Below are 21,071 nucleotides of genomic sequence, written 5' to 3' on the forward strand. Positions count from 1 at the left end.
TGCAGTTTTACGGAACTTAAAAGGAGGTCTTCCAGTGGCTGTCACGACTTGCAAAAAATAGAGAAGGAGGTAGCGTTCTCTATAGATTTCGTGAAGAAGGGCTGAGATTTCGTGAAGAATGGCTGCAGGTTCTGTGGAGGTGATGCTGTAGGCTTTTATCTCAGAGAATATCTTTCTAAGATCAACCATACACCAGCATATTGGAAGGAACCATAAAAATGGTATGCTTTTGTCCTGGCGAAGACTGACACAGGAATCTGGGAAAGATGAGATAGTCCTTCACACCTTTCTTAAGTAAAATGAAATTATTGATTGCTTCCCCTTTTGTTTTTGTTTTTCCCAATAGCACCTTCCTCCATTGCTTTGGTCCAGGCGAAAGAAGTTACAAGATACAGTGTTGCTCTGGCTTGGCTGGAACCAGATAGGCCCAATGGGGTGATCTTGGAGTATGAAGTCAAGTATTATGAGAAGGTATTACTTGAATGAGCAAGCTTCCTTCCCTCTCTTCTCCTGACCATCCGTCCCCCACTCCTTCTCTCCTTCCCTCTTTCCTTTCCTCTTTCCTTCCTTTTTCTCTTTAGATTTAGCCAGTTAAAAATCCAAAACGCTAGTGAATCTCAAAACCAAATGCATTTTGTTCCCCAATCAAATCCAATTATGAATTTTATGTATTAACTTGCTTATCTTGAAAAATAGGAAAAATACATTGTGTTCTAATATAACCATTTTTTCTTTCTAGTAATGGAAATCAAGATAACTAAACGGTTCTTATATATAAGCCTTCTATCAGTGAGAGTGACTCATAAAAGTCGAAATAATGATCTGTTTAAGTAGATCACTGCTATTCAGAATCAAGGTGTGGGTTTTGATGACTTTTAATAGAAAATCAGGGAAGGAAAATTACATTTTCAGCCTCTTAAAGTTATAGAAAGACATTATTTTTACAAATAACTTGTCTCCCTTAAAGGACAGAATTCTGAAGAGAGCTATTTGCATTCAAGATTATCTGGAAAATGAACAATTGACTTCTCTTTCTTTTTAAAGATAATCACTTATTGGCTTCCTTATTAAAAGCAGAAAGGGGACAGGATTTATTTTTTCACTGAAACCAGATTACAACATTTTTGACATTTTCTAGACAGAAAATAGAAAAAGATGAGAGACCTTCTTACGGTTATTTCTGTTAAATTGCTGTCTGTGGACTGAGAAAAGCCACCAACCATCATCTGATTTCCTTTTTAAAAAAGATCATAAGTCAAGATCTGCATATGGTCAGTGTCAACAGTGATCACACCCAAACCCCACATGTCCTTCAGAGTCCGAGATCTTACAATGGTACTTCCAACATTAAAGTGAACAGGAGGTTTAGAGTTTATTCATCTCTGTTTACTTTCAACTTTTTAAAATTTTATTTATTTATTTGAGAGAGAGGGGGCCAGCAGGAGTGGGGTGAGGGACAGAAGAAGAAACAGACTCCCCACTGAGCACGGAGCTTGACGTGGGGCTCAATCCCAGGACCCCAGGACCACAACCTGGGGCAAAGTCAGACACTTAACTGACTGAGCCACCCAGATGCCCCTTACTTTCAACTTCTAAGTACACTGGCTTGGTTCCTTTAATTATGTGCCTAGAGTAAGTGGGGGATTTATTTTCCCACCTTCTCTAATGTTATTGCCCCACGATGCAGGATCAGAATGAGCGGAGCTACCGCATCGTCCGGACGGCTGCCAGGAACACAGACATCAAAGGCCTGAATCCTCTGACTTCCTATGTGTTCCATGTCCGCGCCAGGACAGCAGCTGGTTATGGTGACTTCAGTGAGCCCCTGGAGGTCACAACCAACACAGGTACCAACTTCTGAGGCCCTTTTTACAGTCCAGGTGAAATCATATTACAGTGAGATCCAAGGAACTGTACCTGATTTCTGGTTAGGCGAACATTCTGTTGGCAATGAACACGGTTTGAGCTGACGATGTCTGTAACTTAGAAAAGCTCATGCTCTTTAATTAATTAGCTATTTATTTATTTATTTATTTATTTGACAGAGAGACATAGTGAGAGAGGGAACACAAGCAGGGGAGTGGGAGGGGAGTAGCAGGGACCCCAATGTGGAGCTGGGTCCCAGGAAGCTGGGATCCATGACCTGAGCCGAAGGCAGACGCTTAACGACTGAGCCACCCAGGCTCCCCATCTCATGCTCTTTTTAGAAAAGAGCATTTTTTTCATATTAACTGTTCTGTCTTTTCATGTGATTAGAAAGTGTTTTCTTCTTTTTCTTATTTTGAATCTTCTACTGATCATAGAAAAATGGAAGTGCTAAGTGGACGAATTGAGAGTTGCATAGCTATCTTAAAGAAGTTAGGAAGTTTTCTCCTAGGAAGAGTAAAGAAGGGACTGGATTTATTTACTTTTATTTATTTTTAAGAATCTGTTTAAATCAAGTCAGATCAGTTTTTTGTTTTTTTTTTTTTAAAACCCTTTGGACAAACATCAACTCTCAGTATTGTGAGTTGGACTCATTGATTGACTTGAAAATATGAACAAAGGAGATGCCCATTGAGTAAGCTGGCTGTATAATTAACACATCGAGATTGAGCTTACTGGATAAGGAGATCATAGAGAAGAATCTTCAACATCAGTTCTAGAAAGTAATTTTCTTCATGAATTATTAAATAAAGTAAGAGTGAAAAAGAAGAGAAACTACTCTAGGATTGAATCTGATGGGGTTTGACAATTGTGAGCGATATTTCTGGAAGGCTTCAAGGAGGAAGTGGCATCTGATCTGGTCAATAATGAGCAGGTTTTTTGATAGATTTGAAGAGGGGGATGAGCAGGGATTCAAAATTGCTTGTCTTTTTTGAAATTTCCAAGTGTCTTTCATTAAGTAAGAGTTAGGGCTGAAACCAGAAAAGAAGAAAAAGCAATGGGTAGTAAGGTTTACCAGAGGGTTTTTTGAGTCTTCTGGTTGAAGTTCTTCCTACAAATATATAAAAAAAAAGTCTTCATCTCATTAAGGTTGTCTTAGAAATGCTGTCACATAAATACTTAATCAAAGGGCAAAAGAGGCTGTGAGCCTTCCCGGTGGCTTCCAACCTTGATTACTCGTGACCCAGTCAGAAGTTCTAGCTCATAGGACCTTCCCAGAGGTGATCCTTTTGTAACTGTCTTTGCCAGTGCCTTCCCGGATCATTGGAGATGGGGCCAACTCCACCGTCCTTCTGGTCTCGGTCTCAGGCAGTGTGGTGCTGGTGGTCATTCTCATTGCGGCTTTTGTCATCAGCAGGAGGTAAGCACTTAAGCCACTCGCTGCCCACCCCTACCCCCATCCCACTTTTTATGAGGGAGCTTTTTGTCTCCTCCCGAAAAGCTGAGGCTTTTGATTAGCATCATAAACAGGGCATGTGTATAGCCAGCTCCTTCCTCTTGGCTTTGATCTCCGAACACCGCTATGGGAGCTGCTGGCTGCGCCTGCCCTGGTGGCGGCCCTCACAGCTGAGAGTCCTGGAAAGACCCAGCTATTTCCTGGAAACCCAGCCGAGAAGCAAGCCAATGAGCGATTTCCAGATTCTCTAAGCTGTAAGGTGTTACATTTATACCCCTCTTAAGCTTAGACTTACTGCCGGAGGCAAAAAAAAGAGGCCATATAAAACTTGGGTCCAAAATTTAAGCTTTGCCATTTGCTATATTACTTAAACTCTTTGAGTCCTTTTGTGTCCCTTTTATAAAGTACGGATAGAGGATCTCAGAGATCTGTCTCTTAAGAGTTACTGATGGGAGAATTTTGATAAGTAAAGTAGCTAAATCCAGCACACAGTAGGCGCTTCAACTTGAGTTTGGTTGATAATAATTGCAACCAAAGCAAATGATGGAGTGCTACACTCGGTCTTCTTTTGGGAGAGGCCATCACCATTTCTAGAGAGTTTCCATTAAGCACACTGTGGGCATGGCATTGTTCTTGGAAATGAATTTAAAACAGCAGATTGCTTAATTCTGTGTAAGTCTACAATCTAATGCGATACTTGAAAACCAATCTAGAAAAGAAAAAAAATAAAAATGGCTTGGCAGTCTGTTTTTCTGAACCACTTTTCCTTACTGTTGCTGCTCCCATCTGCTTATTAACACTACTCAGAGGCTCCAGAGGAAGGGGGTAAGAGGGGACAGCCTCTCATCTCTAGTATGTGCCCACATCTAGGCTTCTCCAGCCTTCAGTCCCCTATGCTATCAACTATTTCACAAAGAGGGGCTTTTGGCAAAAGAAGGGCAGAACCTGGGGACATCAAAATAATCCTCTTCAGTATAAGCCTTTTCCCATTATAGAAAAGGAACATGGTACTGAGGAAGACAAAGTACTTGTCTAGAATTATTACTTTCCCTCTGTGGGAGAGCTACTACTGGACACCCAGTCGCCATGATCAGCTCCCTGCCCTGTGTCTGCTGTGTCCTCTCTCTCTCTCTGCCCCTCCTGTTGGTGATCTCATTGATGTCACAACAATGCCTCTGGCTCTCGCCACTGGCCTGAGCAAGCCATCACACTCTTTGCTCACTTTGCGGTACATTATAATTAGGGTCATGACTGTATATCCTAATTTGCCGGGATGGTCTCAGTTGTCACATGTATCTATTAATATCATGCTTCCCCACTCCCATGCTCCAAAATGCGCTGGAATTACAGAAATCAATCTCGGTTGCTCTAAACATGGTATGCACCAAGAGGTCATTGTGTGTAGGCACCACCTACATTTGTCATTGTGTTTGTTTTTTGGGAGGCAAAGGCTGTCACTCTGTGTTTGATTAGAGCCCTGAGTTCTTCCTGAAGAAGTGAAATCCACAGTGAACACTTCTCCCTGTTGCTGGACTGTACATTGAGTCTACGTAGACATGCCCACTGCACCCTATATATTGTTAAAGCTCAGTCTTTGGAAACTGATTTGGCCTAAACAGAATTTTAATTTCAAGTTTTCTTTCCTTTTCTGGCATTTGATTTTGGAAGCCAGTCAGGATGGACCTCTTTCTTGTCCATTGCCTTTTGGTTTTGGGCACGTACACATGTTGGGCACACAAACACAGGGGAGCGGGACACAATAATGTATGTCCATCGGATAGTGGGGGGCAAGAGTGGTATGGGAGACTTAGTGGAAATTACACGGGCTTTTTGTTTTCATTATCATATATTTCTGCGCCTGAAAATTTAATCAATAAAATTTAATCACAAAGACGTTTAAAAGTCTAAAACTAGAAGAAGAAAAAAAAAAAAACTTCTTAATTACCTCCACATCGAAATAATCTTTGGCTAAAATCCAGGACCACGTGATGCTTAGAACCATTGGAGAGAATACTCCTTTGCAGAAAGTGGGTCTCGTGTGGTATCTCAACCTCCTCTTTGATGTTGAAGGGAAGCTTTGTCTACTTGTCCAGCTTTTCTTTAGAGTTACCTTTTTTTTCCCCAAGCCACCTTAAATATACCAGTGAAACCAGAATAATTAAGACTAAGTCACCTCATTATAAGTTTCTTTTGGATGCCTCACTTTGACGAAATGAAAGCAAAAGCACAAGAATATGTAATGCAGGAAGACGAGCTTATTAAAAGCTTGTAGCTATAGGAAATAGCATCGCACACTTGACGACTTAATTTTGTTTCTGCTTTTATTGATCACTTTATTCTTTAAGTTAGGATTGATAGGAAGATACATCGGATTTCCAATTATGAGTCCCCGCCTTAGAGAATTGAGCCTGTCGAGTTACCCAGCGATGATTCTTGTCCCTTCTTCCCCCCCTTAAGAAAAAAATGTCACTTCCCAAGGCTGATAAACACTGCTTGGTGATTGGTCCTCAATGGATCACTTTTTAGAAAATGAAATGTCAACCCCTTGCCCTCCTATTGATTCTTCTTTAGTGTCGGCCATAAAGCTGTCACGGGAAAGGCCGCCTGGAGCCAGGTAGCTGACGGGCTTTGCCACGGCTGATGCACACTCAGCTGATTCTTCTCCGTACACAGGCGGTGTGCTCTGTCACACTGGACTGCCGATGTTTCAGTGCGGCAAGAACAGGTGAAGAGAGAGGAGACCTGTAGTGCGGACAAAAGTCTGGTCCCTGCGTTCAGTGCGGGTAGAAATGAAAGGTGGTAAATGACACCTCCAAGCAATCTTGCCAGCCCCCTGGGAAGGTAACAAGTGGAACACCCTGGCCCGGAAAATGATCCGGCTGCTTCTCGCCCTTCAGAGCCACAGAAGGTTGATGGCAGAGTCAATGATAGAGACGAGGGGATCCCTTAGGAGGTGATTCCCCTCCAACCGAGTCCCACTAGGTCACGGTGTGTGAGATTTTTTTCAGAAGTAAAGGACAGGGACCCACACAGTGAGAAAATCTTCAACCCTCCTGATTACCTCAAAGAAAAATCTGTCTGGTGCTAATTTGTCATTTAGGAAAGAGGAAACGGCCTCAGGCTCACAGCTGGTATCTTGCTAGTTTTTTTTTTTTTTTTTGGATAGCAATTGCCTCATTTATTATATTTTCTTTATACTGAGAAGCCTGAGCTTTAGGCAAGCCAGGGTATCCCCCTTTTTTTCAATGAGAAGATCGCTTCTTCATTTGGCCAACTTGGATGTGTTGTAAACATTTAGAGATCTCAGTAAATGACTCCAACTCCCACATTTATAGATCTTATTTATATATTTAAAATGATACACAAAGTAAGTTGACTTAAGACCTGTGCTATGTTTTTACCACCCCCATTATGCTAAGCAAATTCACTTACTCTTTTTATAAGTTTTTTTTTTTTTTTTTTAAGAGAGAATAAGAGCAGGGGGAGGGACAGAGGGAGAGGCAGGCTCCCCTCTGAGCAGGGAGCTCCATGTGGGGCTCCATCCCAGGACCTTAGGATGACCTGAGCTAAGGCAGATGCTTAACTGACTGAGCCAGCCAGGCGCCCCAGAAAATTCACTTACTTTTTTTTACAAGCATCTACAGCCAGCGCGCTCTTCTTCCTTGATGTGGAATTCAAGTATTGGGTCAGCGTTCCTAGCGCACCGCTGTTCTTGCTATTGGGTTATTCAGGCATCGCGCCCCTTTACTTATGGGATGCTGTCCCTAGAAAGTTCATCCCAACCAGGTCTGTACATTCTCTTGAGTAGCATAAGGCACCACCTTGGTCTCCACCGTGCAACCACTTTATTGCTTTCTAAAGTGATTTTTGAAACGACTCCTAACAATGACATCATAAAATGCAATGATAAGGTCATAACCTCCGGGACTAATGATTGAATGTGTCACATTTCCCTGGTCCCCTGCATATTTATACGTGATTAAGTGATTTCGTCAGGTTGTCCCAAATATGATTAATCCCCAGTTGCTTGAGGCCAGTGTGTCTTCCCCAAATACTATTTTATTGTGTGAGAGAAACTTTTGAAAGGACTAGAATATAAGATGAGTCACTCATTTCTAAAGCCTAGTTTGGTGATGAGAGGCAAGTATTGCCTGATAACTAGGCATAGAGCATTGCTACTGGGTTTTGGTTATGTCTGTTTTTATGGTAGCGTATATTGTACTCACTTTACTCAAAGAAGTGAAATTGATTTAAAGAAAAAAAAATGAGGTTGTGGTAAAATTCGTGAAGAAGTACACAAAAGACCCTGATTCAGGAAACTACCTCATTCTAACACTGGCTCCTTCTGTACTGGGAACCTGGAGAGCAGATCAAACAGTGAACTAAACCAAGGTTACACAACTGGTTAGTTGCCTGCTTCGGACAGGAGCCCATCTTTCCTGACTTCCAATACTGGCTACATTGGAAGCCCATACTGACCACACTAGCGGACCAAAATTTCAGGAGTCTCCTCGGTGCCATTGGTAGCATTTGTAGTCTGTGAATTACTGTGCCCATGTAATGCACACTATAAAGTCAGATTTCGTGAGTTGGTTTTGTCTTCATCTGAAGGCTCAGCTTTTCCACTTTGGAGCTAACTGTTCACGTAATGCGAAAACAGTTACCATTCAGTCTGTATCCATCTTCCCTGGTGTCCTAATTGGAATATTATGATCACATAAGAATGAATACACTCAAATGTTCGCCTAAATTGGCTCTGATGAAGTCATGTAAATTCATACAATTAGGGGGCAGATGGAACTGCGGGAACATTTCTAAACAACTTGCGTGCAGTTGTACAGTTCAATTTCACCCATTTCAGAATGTGGCTCGGGAAGAACATTTAGACATCATTCGGTGCAAGAACAATGACAGCTTAAGGAAGGGGAAGAGAAGGATGGCTTCTATGAATCTTCGTGGGTGAGGCCATTAAACGCTGCAAAGGGTCCTCCTGGAGCCATGCTAGTTATTACATTGCTTTATCTTCTTTAATCTGCACTTTAGCTGAATAAATTACTTACCTTTTACTAATTAGTTTTGGAACAGTGAACCACATCAATCAAATCCATCCACTTGATCAAGGGAAGTTAGTATTTTAATCAAAGCGGGGTTTGTTCTGGGCCCCTGCCACGCTCCCCCTCCGGTGTTTTGTTTGTGTTTTTGAATAGTCAAGGTGGCAGAAGGACACATTGGTTGGGAGGGCAGGCTCGGGGCTCACGCTGTTCCTCCACAATGCCTGCTAATACCCTGATTCTGTCCCCCTTTGACCCGGGCTGGGGAGGGCTCAGCTTCCAAACTCTCAGCTTCACCTGCGGGATGAAGCTCTTCCCTTTCACTCCTGCGGATGAAAGGTCCCTTGCTTCCTTCTGGAGCATTCACTAACAAACCACTCCCCTCCCCACCCTGTCTTAATCAGCTTGTCTGAGTCCCTGTAATTAGAAAATCTTCAACAAAGGTTTCCTTCTGCCATTCAGGTGATCCACCCATGGAGGTCAATTTAAAGTTAGCACCTCTATTGGCCCTGTGGCGCCCTCCAGCCTGACTGACCGGCTTCAATGGGCTTTCTTTCTTGGAACAATAACGGACGCATTGTCCTCCCCTGAGCCAAGGAGAAAGGGTCATCAGGTGACAAAGGTAGAGGCAGACATAAGCATTTCAGCTTCCAGTATCTTCTGAAAAAGCTAATAGGCTACCATTAGGGTTTGAACAGGGTGATTCCTTGTGTTTCTTTTCTAGCATTTTCTGTACTCCCGAGGGGCCTCTCCCCCAAGGAACGCTGCAAGTCAAGAAGTTTCTTTAGAAATACACCTTCACTTCATGTTTAATTCCTCCTTTTGTGTTTAGAAGTCTGAGGAGGGGATGGGCATGTGGGTCTTAGAATTCATGATCCCTGCCATTTTGCATTTCCTCTGGCTTCACACATATTTAATGGATGTGCTTGATGGGAAACAGGTAACTGTCCTCCTGGGCAGCTGGAGGCTGTTGTTTCTGTTGGTATATTACAGGGTTTTTGACAGACTTGGTGGTATTTTAAAGTTGGCACCAAAGCTCTCCTGCTCAATGCATTATTTTGCTTCTCTAAAGGAAAGACGTTCAGATCAGTATTGGAGATCTAAAGTGGTTCAAGAGATATACTTGTAATTTTAGATAATGCTTTTAGGAGCTCTGATAAGATACAATCGCTCAGGCTGGCAGGACCCTATCACACCCCTGGGACCGAGCCACGCGTTTTCCCTGACATAAAATCTTGTTTTCATAGTTCCTGACCTTACACTCTTATATTTCCTTTAAAATGTGGAAGGGGTGGGGAACGATGGAGGGGACTACATCTTTCATGCAAATGTTTGGTTTCAGGACATTTCAAAGTGTTTCATTTCTTTGATGAACCGATGGATTCTGAAAGCAGTGGCATCCCGTTTCAGTGGATTTACTGACGAACAATGTAGTATTGCTTATAATAACTCTCATCAGAGATCTTGATGTAGGCTCATCAGTACTATGAGAGGCATGTGAGATTGTGAGCAGATCAGGGCAGGTGGTGCGCTCCTCTCCTTGCTAAGAGGGTTGTGGGGGAACCACACACCCCGCCCCCCGGCCCGCCCCGCACGCCCTGCCTCACCTGTACAGTAGAACTGAGTGTGTGCCTGCCTGCCTGCCTACTTCCTGGGCTTGCTGGGAAGATACAATTAAATATTGTGGCCCTTTAAATCATTTAAAAATGATGGCCCTTTTTAAGTTAAAAGCAAAGTAAAAAGACAAACTATTATTTGGGACTGCATTCCACACACTTGGCGGTAACCTGAGTGACTGAATCTCTCTTTACAGAGCTGGTTCCTGCTTCATAAATAGTCAGGGGAGGGCAGGGTCATGTGTCCAGAGCACCTTGGAAAGCTGAATGCAGTGTGAAAGCGTGAGGTGTTACTACTTGCAGGGCAGTGATACCCATGGAGAGACCTCTGCAGACAATCTGGAGGGATGTGCGGATCATGCTGGGGCTCCTCTCCGGTCGCCCCAAGCAGCCCATCCACTGCTTTGCTCTTCTCTCTCCTATACGATCATCCCCCCTTCTCTGCTTCTCTGCTTCTTCAGACAGAGGTCAGGTTTCCAGAATTTGACAGAGCCCCACTGTTGAAATGCTCTGTGACCTGGAGGGGATCTTGGGTCAGCTTCCTTACCTGCAAGAATCTTGGCTTAGCTCGTCTGTGAAGCTTCTAGAAAACACAAGAAGAACTCCCAATGTCAACTTTACATTTTGGGCAGAAACATAAATGTACACATTGTATTCACTTAACTGGTCTCATTTTGCCAAACTTTGAAAAGCTATAGTACCAACTGAGTTGATTTTTTGATTCTTGTGACCTACACACATACACATAGATATACATACATGCATACATATGCAGTGTATCAAAATTATTGACTTGAGATTTACATATATTCAGGATTTCTGATTCTCAAGACTTTTATTACACCCAGATCCCATTTTTTCCCCCCGCAGAGAGGGTGAGTGCAAGCCAGGGTGGGGATGGCAGAGGGACAGAGGGAGATGCAGAAAGAGAGCCTTAAGCAGACTCCTCAGTGAGTGTGGAACCTGAAAACAGGCTTGATCTCACAACCCTGAGATCATGACCTGAGCCAAAATCAAGAATCCAATGCTTATCTGACCCAGCCGTCTGTCTCCCCACCCTCCCCACCCCCAAAATCTCATTTCTTCAGGACATTTAGAACAAAATGCCAATGGTGAGATCATACACCATTTCTTTGGAAAGAGAATTCAGCTACAAAGGGAAACTTCTCATCTTTACACTTGCAAGTTCTCTGCAAACTCTTTTATAGAATGTAATCCAGTAAAAAGCAAATATTTACCTTTTAAATTCTCATTAATAATTGATGCATTTGTGAGCAACAGCTGAAACCAATAACCACAAAACTATTGTTTTAAGAATATCCTATGATATGATAATGAGACTGGTGGTAGTGGTTATTCTGGTTGTAGCTACAGCACTGACTGTGACAATGAATACTCTCGCCATTTGATTTCTGCAGAATTCACCCATGGAAACTTACTTTAATTCAGAATATGTATCGAAAAATTAGCCAAGAAATTTATAATCTGTCTTCAGTAAGATAAATTTTTTCTTGAGATTTGAAATTATATTATAAAATATTTGTTTTATCACCTTAGTTTAGTGTCATGGTTAAGAGCAGAGACTCTGGGTTCTGATTGCTTGAAACTATCATTCGGCACCAAAGTGACAGTTACTCACCTTATTATTTTACTTTCCATAAACCTCAGTTTACTCATCTGGGAAATGTCCACAATGTATTTGCCTGACTTACAAGGTGGTAGCAAAGAACTTACGGCATACAACTTTTGAAAATAATTTTATTTTTTATTTTTACTTAGACGGAGTAAATACAGTAAAGCTAAACAAGAAGCAGATGAAGAGAAACATTTGAATCAAGGTACAAAAACTGGATTAAAAAATAATTTTATTTTTAGAGCATGTCTCATATTTTCAGTGTAGAAATGGCCTAAATTAAATTCATATGACTATTAATATTACAGTCCTTCCACGGAATTATCTGAATAGTGGTCTTCAGGGTATCCAACTGAAATAAATGATTTGGGATTGTTTCAAGTGAGATTAAAGATGGAGGTTGGGGAAACTTGTTCCCTTATTTTATTTTCCACCCTGAGAAAAGTATTGGTCTTGCTGGCTCATTTTTGTAGCTGGGTGACAAGGCTTAACAGGTCACAGTTTTTCTCACATTTGGAGGGAAAGAAAAGAACTTCTAGGAATGAACAGTAATTGTCCCAATCCCAAGAGTATTTGCTATGGCATTTAGGACTACGAATATTTCTTCCATGTACTCTGGTTATTTGGGGATTGAAGAGTAAATTTGAAGAACTGGCCCTAGAATGACTTGAGCAAGAGAGAAGACTCTTAAATGGAGAGCGGTTGATGCCCCTCCTGGAGCGCCATCCATTAGAACCTTTAGAACCTTCTGAGAAGGTGGTGGTCTCTGTCTGCATTTACATTAGTACATTAGCCAAGAGCCACATGCACTATTGAGTATTTGAAAAGTAGCAAGTGTGAATGAGAAAGTGAATTTTAAGTTTATTTAATTTTAACTAATTTACATATACTAGCAACTTATGGGTAATAGCTACTCTGTTGGACATCACGAGAAGGTAGAAGAGAGAGACTGACCGCGGGTAGGAAGGATCATCTTGAGAAAGAGTTTCTTGGCTACAATATATAAAGTGCTGAAGGATATGGGATATCTGAACCTTCTGTTATTTATTCACCCTGTTTTCTTTCCAAAACCATATTTTTTTAAATTTGCAAGTGATACATATATTTTTTTAATGACTTTTTTTTTTTTTTTTTTTTTTTTGCGATGAGAACTGACAGTTCTGGAAAATCAAGGGGATTATTAAATCAACCAGCACCCTACACCCTCTCTGTTCCCCAAAGCCATACTAGGAGCTCTAGCAGGGAAAGGAGAGTTCCCAGTTACTACTAATGCTTCTTGCCCCAGACATCTCTGGGCTCAGTGCTCACTTTCTGAATTTAGGCTGCAAGTTGACTGTGGGGTTTGGCTGAATTAACGCTTCCTGGTATTCAAACCATCCATACAATGAGGCAACAACATTTTCTCCAGCTGAAGCTTCCAAATGAACTGTGGTGTCTTTACTAATAGCACTTTTAAAAGTGCAGGTCCAATCCAGAGTTTATATTCTCCATCAGCTAGCTGGTGTTATCCCTCTTGTCTATTTTAACCCAGCTTTAATCTTCATTTGTTAATTACTGGTCACATGCTTAATTGGTCCAGATACTGGGCTAAAGGGGGCACCTCGTAGACATGGCCTGTTGAAAAAGAAAGCTCCAGTTACCTTCCCAAGAAAAGATGGCGATGATGGGTAGGACATGAGCAACTGATCTGGACACCTAGTATTCAGCCAACACATTCCTAGTTTTCTTGTAGAGACTCTCTTTTCCTCTATGGGATGAGTGGTTTTTCAGATTTAATCCTTGAAGTGTGAAGACATTCCAGGAAGTCAGTAGAGCTGTAGCCTCTTAAGTAGCTAACAGTTCTTTATTTACCCACTAATAAAAACCAGAGCAAGGATCTAAATATTTTCGTATGTCTATGCTAAGTATTTTTATCATGCTAAGAACACTTTTCTATACTGAGTATTTTTAGACGTGGACAACTTCAGTTTATTCATGGTTTTTGAGAAGTGTTCAGCTATCCTATCACATGTTTATTGCTTAGGTGTTAGAACTTACGTGGATCCCTTTACATATGAAGATCCCAACCAAGCAGTTCGAGAATTTGCCAAAGAAATCGACGCATCCTGCATTAAGATTGAAAAAGTCATAGGAGTTGGTAAGTATCTGAGTATCTCTCGGATTAGCCTATTTTCGTTGTAGATATTAAGCATACATATGTGGATTATACAAATTTATATGAACATAGTGTATATACATGTATTTATGTAAATATCAGAATACACGAAATTTCCTTGATCTATATAAAACATGAACACAGTGCCCAGCATGTAAAAAGTACTCAACAAATGTATGCTATTCCTCTTTCATCTTGAATGTGTTTCTGGTCCATGGTTGATTCGTTTTTTCTTTCCCAAAGGTGAATTTGGTGAAGTATGCAGTGGGCGTCTCAAAGTGCCTGGCAAGAGAGAGATCTGTGTAGCCATCAAGACCCTGAAAGCCGGTTATACAGACAAACAGAGGAGAGACTTCCTGAGTGAGGCCAGCATCATGGGACAGTTTGACCACCCGAACATAATTCACTTGGAAGGCGTTGTCACCAAATGTACGTGGGTCGCTCCCTTTACAAAGCCAAGTTAGAAGTTACTGGCAAATTAAACACACATTTTCTTTCCAGGGAAATGACAGATGGAGCAGACCCACTGATTGCTAATAGGAGGAAATCAGTGCAGGACAAGTCATTAATCTTGTAGTCAGCTCTCAATGGGTCTACGGTTTAGGCTGATTCCCTATTTCCAAGGCAGCTTGTGTGAGATTTTAGGGAAATTAATATTGCAGATTTTCGGTATGCCTCGCCATCTTTCAGACCTTCGCTAGACCAAACTGATTGTCACAGGGTAGGCGCAAGCAGATGGTAAGCAAAATAAAATTTAAGTACTTTTCATATAAACCACAACAAAACCTTGCCACACCTTGTGCTTGCAGCTTCGGCTCCAGATGCAGGGAGTGAATCCTGGAAATCTTTATTATATTGGGGGATTTGCTTGTCTGCTCTGCCTGATTTATGGCTGTTGCTGTTCGGCACCTATTTACAGTAACACCTGGATGAACCTTCCCTTTTTTAGCCCATTAGCATTCCCCAAGCCTGTGAACCACGCTTCAGTTAAAATACGACACAGCTCAACAGATGCATTTTGTGAAGCAAACCCTGAATACATCTGTAAGGCTGGCTAAGACCAATTTATAAAGCACCACACGGACAGACAGTCCAGCCGAAGCCGTTGTTGAACATGGCTCTGTTCCAGGAGCCTCGGTACCTACTACCTGAGTACAAGTCAAGGATCTTGTAAGCCCCAGGGCTATGTCTCCAGGAAGGCCGGGGTTCCTCCAACTTGATTCAAGGTGCCTACGAAAAGCATCCTCCGTCAGCATGTGCAGAGTGGGCGAAGGGTTGGGGGGCTGGTGTGCAGTGGAGAGGGAAGGGGAGGTTAACAAGTCAGGGTTGGACATGCCGTCTGGGGCAGAGCAGGGAAGTGAGACACAAGAGTTCGGGACCTTTAGGAAGAGAAAATAAGGAGGTTACGAAAAAGCGAGAGGTAGTGTATGTTTATTCAGAGATCTTGAACCGACATCAGAATTCTGGAAAACGTGTTAAAATTTAGCCTTCCTGGACCGCATCCTCAGGTTTGACTGAGCAGTGGGGATGGGGCGGTGAGTTCGCATTTCTGCAGAGCGGGGAGATAAACCAAAGCTGTGGTTCCCAGGACCAGACTTAGAGAACCCTTGGCCCCGTGGCCAGAGAAGTGACCAGAGACATGCCAGGCAGCTCTACTGCTTAGAGGGCATGTGGTCTGGACTGGTTGCTCAAACCGTCAGTTTCCTCATCTGTACCGTAAAATTAAAAATAGAACTTGCCTCAGCAGGTTTTTTTTTTGGATGAAGTAGTTCCCGTATTTAGCATAATGCTTGGCAAATTTAAACAACAACAACAGAAATCTTCCCTAGGTGTTAAACTGGTATTACTGCGTCCTAAGAAGAACATCTTTCCCCATCTTCAGAGTCCTTCAGAAACGGAACCTTGGTGCTAAGGGTATATAATTTTCTACCTCAGGCGAAGGCTATAATTAGCATAGAATAGCTCTATTTGCTTTTTAAGATTAGTTTTACAGACAGGATATTTTTCTGTTGCCCGTGGCCTTCAGGGCTGCCCAGAGCCCTTCACTACTTTAATTGAAAGATAACATTCTGTTTAAATACTTCTGCAGGTCCATTTTCTCAAAAGGAGGCTCTGTTCAGCTTGGGGTGTTTTTCCTGCTGCAGACAGTGATTTTCATAGCACCTCTGCAGAAGAGAGAAGAAACAGGGGATCTTTGTATTAAAGTCCCACCGTGCCTCTAAAACCCGTAGCTATTACAGCTGTAACTGTTATAAACGACTGGATGCATTTGCATAATGCAGTTGTCACTGAATTAAAATGATTTAAAATTGCCACCAGAGGCATTGTCCCCCCTTCCCCGACGCTGGCCTGCCCTCACTGCACCCCTGCCTGTTGTAGGGGAGGAGCCCTGTCCATCCGTGAGCCCAGCTGAGACCCATTTTATAAGCCCCTCTGCTTATGGAGACCTTCATCTCTATTTCTCTTGGAGAGCTCATAAAGATTCTGACAAATGGATACTTTCAATAAACAGAACAAGGAATGCAGAAAAATTGTAAAGATGGTGCCAACCGTCAGAGGAAGGAGGTGTGAGGGTGCAGAGGTGGTGTGGAAGCGTGTGAATTCATTACCAGCAGTTACTTGAGTAACTTTTTAAATTGTCCAGGAGACTATAAATTCTCTCCCCTCCCCTGCCCCCCCCCCCCATCTTTTGGATCTTCTACTCTCTTATCCACACCTCCAGAGAGATCTGGTGAAATTGGAGTAGGTGTTAATGCAAGAGAGTCAACCTTTCTCATTAATTGACGAAGTATCTTTTGATTGAAGCGAGTTCATTAAAAGTCCTTTAGATGCATTTGGTCTGTCTGTGGCCACAGATGTAGAGGGTAAAGGAGTCTGAAACTAAGAGTTTCCTATGTATTGCATTTTATTGAGAGAAGGACAGAAAAGGTATAGAGAGACCACTCCTTCCAGCCAAGGGGAGAGACGGGAAATGGTTTTTCTTTGGCTTTTGATCTACACCACACTTTCCAGTTTTTCTGCCAGCTTTTTGTTCATCACTGTAAAGAAAGTCTCCATGGTATTGTTTCCAAAGTTTTACCTTGGAACGCTTTCTTAGGACACCAAACACATAGTGAGGGAAAAAAGAGTAACTTGGACGGCTTTGAAAACTGCTCTTCCTAATTTTTCCCTCTGAGATGAAGACATTTCCCCCTGTCACCACATCAGAACAGAATCTTTTCTGGGTGGGAAAGGTATTGGTTTAGAATAATTACAGGAACTTTGCAGCAGTGACATATCCTAGTCCATTTTCCCTGACTGAATGTCTGAGTCCGAACATTCCACAAATATAGCAATGAAAGTGAATATTTTTGATTTATCAAACTAGCATTTTATTTTCCTCCCAGGAAATCTTTTATGTTCTCTTTGCTTTTATCTATCCTTTAGTAAAATACGGAGGATTTACGCTCCCCTCCCCACCCCTCCCACAAGTACCATGTAGGAAAAAGGAATTTCAGACCTTGAGCCCATAGCAATTAAGAAACTAAAGAATGGTTATTTCCTAGGTTCCTCAGAAAGAAAACCAAAGTGAAATGAGAGAATTATTTCCCCCACTTCTCCCAAAACTTAAAATAATTTTGTTCTCTTTGTGGGAGTGGGGGGAACAGGTTGGAGGGAGGAGCAAGAATGTTCTAGTACTGAATTAACCTGCTGTCTCCGGTGAATTAATTTACTGAACCTTTTCTCTGATTTTTATTGTTTGTTGTTGCTCAGGTTGTCGGTTTAAGGGAGCAAATAAAATTAAGGTTTTTTTTTTTTTTTTCGGTTGTTTTTTTTTTTTTAATTATAAAAAGGAAAAGAAAGGATACAGCTCCTGACCCTAGCAAGGCAGGTGGGCAGAGAGGGGAGGGGACAGTTAATATTGTGCATGCTCAAGCTTTGAGATGTGTTTGAGTGATAAAGTATTCAGTGTGGTTACTGCTTCTAGAAACTTGGGTTTCTCTAAATCAGTGAAGAAGTTTCTCTATCCATTGATTGCTTTAGCATCACACAAGTGGCTCTTCTGGGGACAAAATAAATTAATTATCCTAAAGATTTTTTTCGCCTTTACACAGACCTGCCCATTTATCTTCTTCCCCTTTTGCTTGAGAGAGCAATTATCCGTTCATGTGCTCCCTGGATACCAGAGGCCACTTTAGTTAAAGACCTTGTCAACAAGCCACCCAAAGGGTTAACCTTCCAGATGGAATTTAAACCTTCCCGTCCTTTTAATATTTCATTCCTAGCTCCCCACAGCTGAGGCATAAGCTTGGCTTGTTTTAATTAAATTAGATCGCGCAAGACAGGTGTCTTGGCAGTAAAATTGTGCACAGCCCATTTTTATCTCATTAACTGCAGTGCTCATCAAGGGTTTGTGTTTTTCTTTCTGAAAACTCTAGGTAAACCAGTAATGATCATAACAGAGTACATGGAGAATGGCTCTTTGGATGCATTCCTCAGGGTACGTGACTACTTTATATTAAACCCAAGAATGTTGGTATTTAGAAGACTCGAACAGACTCCTTGTGTCCATTCTGTTTGGTTGTATTCATGGACTTTTTTAATGGGGCAAGGGAGGAAGAGGAGACATAGAGAATGATGTGATTTTTAAAGGCTATTAAATAATCCATGTTCAATGAAGGTAGTATTAGATTCATTCTTGCGTGGTGGGGCTGTTTGAGCGGTAGATTCATTACAGTTGGATAATTTCCATCTACTACAGGAAGCAAACCCAGCTCCTAGGATGCACTCTAGTAAAGAATAAGTGACTTTGTTCAGAAAGGTCCGGAAATAATGTTGAATTTCATTGCATACTTGATACAGATATCAAAAAAGGTTCAAGTAATAAATGCCTGGTGAAAATTAATTAGACCTCATGCTAATGAGATGGTTTCTCATTCCTTTCCTGCACAGAAGAACGATGGCAGATTTACTGTCATTCAGCTGGTGGGCATGCTTCGTGGCATCGGGTCTGGGATGAAGTACTTATCTGACATGAGCTACGTGCACAGAGATCTAGCTGCACGGAATATTCTGGTAAACAGCAACTTGGTCTGCAAAGTGTCCGATTTTGGCATGTCGCGAGTGCTTGAGGACGATCCGGAAGCCGCTTACACCACCAGGGTAAGGAGGATTTACATGACCTCTGGGTTTTGACTCTGATGAAACTGTGCCTCTTTTCTCACTTTGATGTTTAAGCCCTTTGTGATTTTGTAAGTTTCCTCATCAATCAGAGCCTCTTCATGCCCACGCATTCATTTTTAAGCCATGTTTCTGAGGGATTTTGGAACCGCCTCAAGATGTGTGACTACTTGACTGCACACTAGAGCTTTACTTACTGCAGTTTTTACACTTAATTTTTCTTCCCTTCCTCCCTCCTTGCCTCCCTTCTTTTCTATCTTCTTTCCTTCCTTCCTTCCTTCCTGTTTTATATTTTCTCTTTGGTTCTTATCTATTATTAAAAACATTTTCTTATTTTAAACGAGACGGAGCAATGTTTCTAGTTGGTTGGCTACTGAATCTGGGAATGTAGATACAAGATTTATAAAACATTTATACTATGAGAGAATTTTTAGTGTCTATTGGTCTTCATTTTGCTACTGGTAGATAAGCTGGATTAGGGGACACAGTTTAAGAGTTATCAGGATCCGTTTAATGGCTCTGCTATCTTAGCTGGACAAGCTGAATATAAGATAGTAAGGAAATAAACAGAATCATAAAAGTTATTGGCCATTAGGGCTGGCACTGCTGAAATCAATGAGAAGCAGACAGTTAACAGCCATTTTCTTCCTTCCGTGCTCATTTTGCATTAGCAATCCTAAGCATTGTGTTTTTGTGTGTGTTTGTTTGTTTGTGTGAGTGGTTGTGGGTGGTTGGTTGGTTGGTTATTTTTTTTTCCTTGTAGTTTTCATTTTCTTTGGCTGTAGTTTTGGGTCTACACTACACATATATCCACTTTTGAATTCTGAGTCCATTGAGTTAGGAAAGAATGCATCTTTGTGAATGCTAAAGGTCTTTAATTCTTTTTCCAGTATTTGGAGAGAGGAAAGTGAAAGAAGGCTTCTAGAATGAGCATTTACATAGATAAAACCTTAGCCAAATAGTTAAGGAAGGTAGAAGGCAGCACAAGCATCCTCTGCATAGAACAAATAGAAATGTAACACACTAGGTTTTCAGAGTAAGCGCCAGAAGAATTTTCAGGGTAAGTGCCAGTAAGAATAAGTATAATTTCTAGTACAATTTATTGCCTTGTTTAGTAGCCTTAGTAAAGCAGACTTTGAAATGATGTTCTCTTGAACAGCTTAAGGGTCTGAATTCAGGTTGCATTAATTTTCTTAGGTGGAAACTTAAGAAATTTGAAACTCAATTAAAAATACCTTTCACATAAGTATAATCAAACAGTAGACATTTGAGGCAAAACAAAACAAGAAAACAGCATTTTAAACTTTTCCTGAGTAATACTCAATTGCTTTAACCATTTTTGCGGGTGTCCTCACCCCACTGAAGACAGTAACAGCTCTGACATCTGGTATTTGGCTTTTGCTGAGAGCCTATGTAATGTATTATCTTCTAAACATGTTAAACATGTTTCTCATGCTATATAAAAGTAGGATCACAGTGTGGTCATATTTAACTTCCACAGTTCATGATTTCAGAAGTGATACTAAATACTGCCTTTGTGCTGCTGAGTGAGAAAATCCAACAAGAAGTCAACTAGAGTCTCCGTGACACATCCATTGATACACCATGATGACAAAAGCATTGTGTAAAACCTGAAATTCTTTTCTTCTACAATATTGCCTGAAAGCAGAGCTCAGGTAATAGGTAGACTTTTAAAAAATAATTAAACAGATTGACTAGAGAAAATCTATGAGGAAAAGTGTCTCAACCTCGAAGACTAGTTAAAATAAACAAGTCTCTTACTGTTGTTTGGAGAACTATCTCAGGAATGCTGTTGACCTGCTTCCAAACAGTAACAACATTCAGTGACTGAAATGGCACATCAGTGATGTACTTAGGGAATAACTTACGGCTTGAATGTTCACAGGGTGGCAAGATTCCTATCCGGTGGACCGCGCCAGAAGCAATTGCCTATCGTAAATTCACATCAGCGAGTGATGTATGGAGCTATGGAATCGTTATGTGGGAAGTGATGTCGTATGGAGAGAGACCCTATTGGGATATGTCTAATCAAGACGTGAGTCTTTATGTTCTAAAATATGTCTTCACATTGAGATTCTGGAAGGATCGCATCAGCATGTGATGGAGTGAGGGC

The 21,071-nt window shown here is 41.5% G+C and overlaps 1 protein-coding gene across 2 annotated transcripts in view; it reads left to right on the forward strand.

The window, feature by feature from the left end:
* The window catches only part of EPHA4 (EPH receptor A4), a 143,529-nt gene that overhangs the window by 107,699 nt on the left and 14,759 nt on the right, over nt 1-21,071 (forward strand). For both annotated transcript variants that reach the window (XM_082689446.1, XM_082689447.1), the window contains exons 6-14: nt 347-471; nt 1,688-1,847; nt 3,175-3,286; nt 11,769-11,827; nt 13,646-13,759; nt 14,021-14,206; nt 18,196-18,257; nt 18,710-18,919; nt 20,844-20,993. In XM_082689446.1, coding sequence (XP_082545572.1) covers nt 347-471; nt 1,688-1,847; nt 3,175-3,286; nt 11,769-11,827; nt 13,646-13,759; nt 14,021-14,206; nt 18,196-18,257; nt 18,710-18,919; nt 20,844-20,993 — 1,178 coding nt within the window. The remainder of the gene's footprint in view (nt 1-346; nt 472-1,687; nt 1,848-3,174; nt 3,287-11,768; nt 11,828-13,645; nt 13,760-14,020; nt 14,207-18,195; nt 18,258-18,709; nt 18,920-20,843; nt 20,994-21,071) is intronic.

This window comes from Mustela nivalis (genome assembly GCF_964662115.1).
Source record: "Mustela nivalis genome assembly, chromosome: 11".
Taxonomy (NCBI): Eukaryota; Metazoa; Chordata; class Mammalia; order Carnivora; family Mustelidae; genus Mustela; species Mustela nivalis.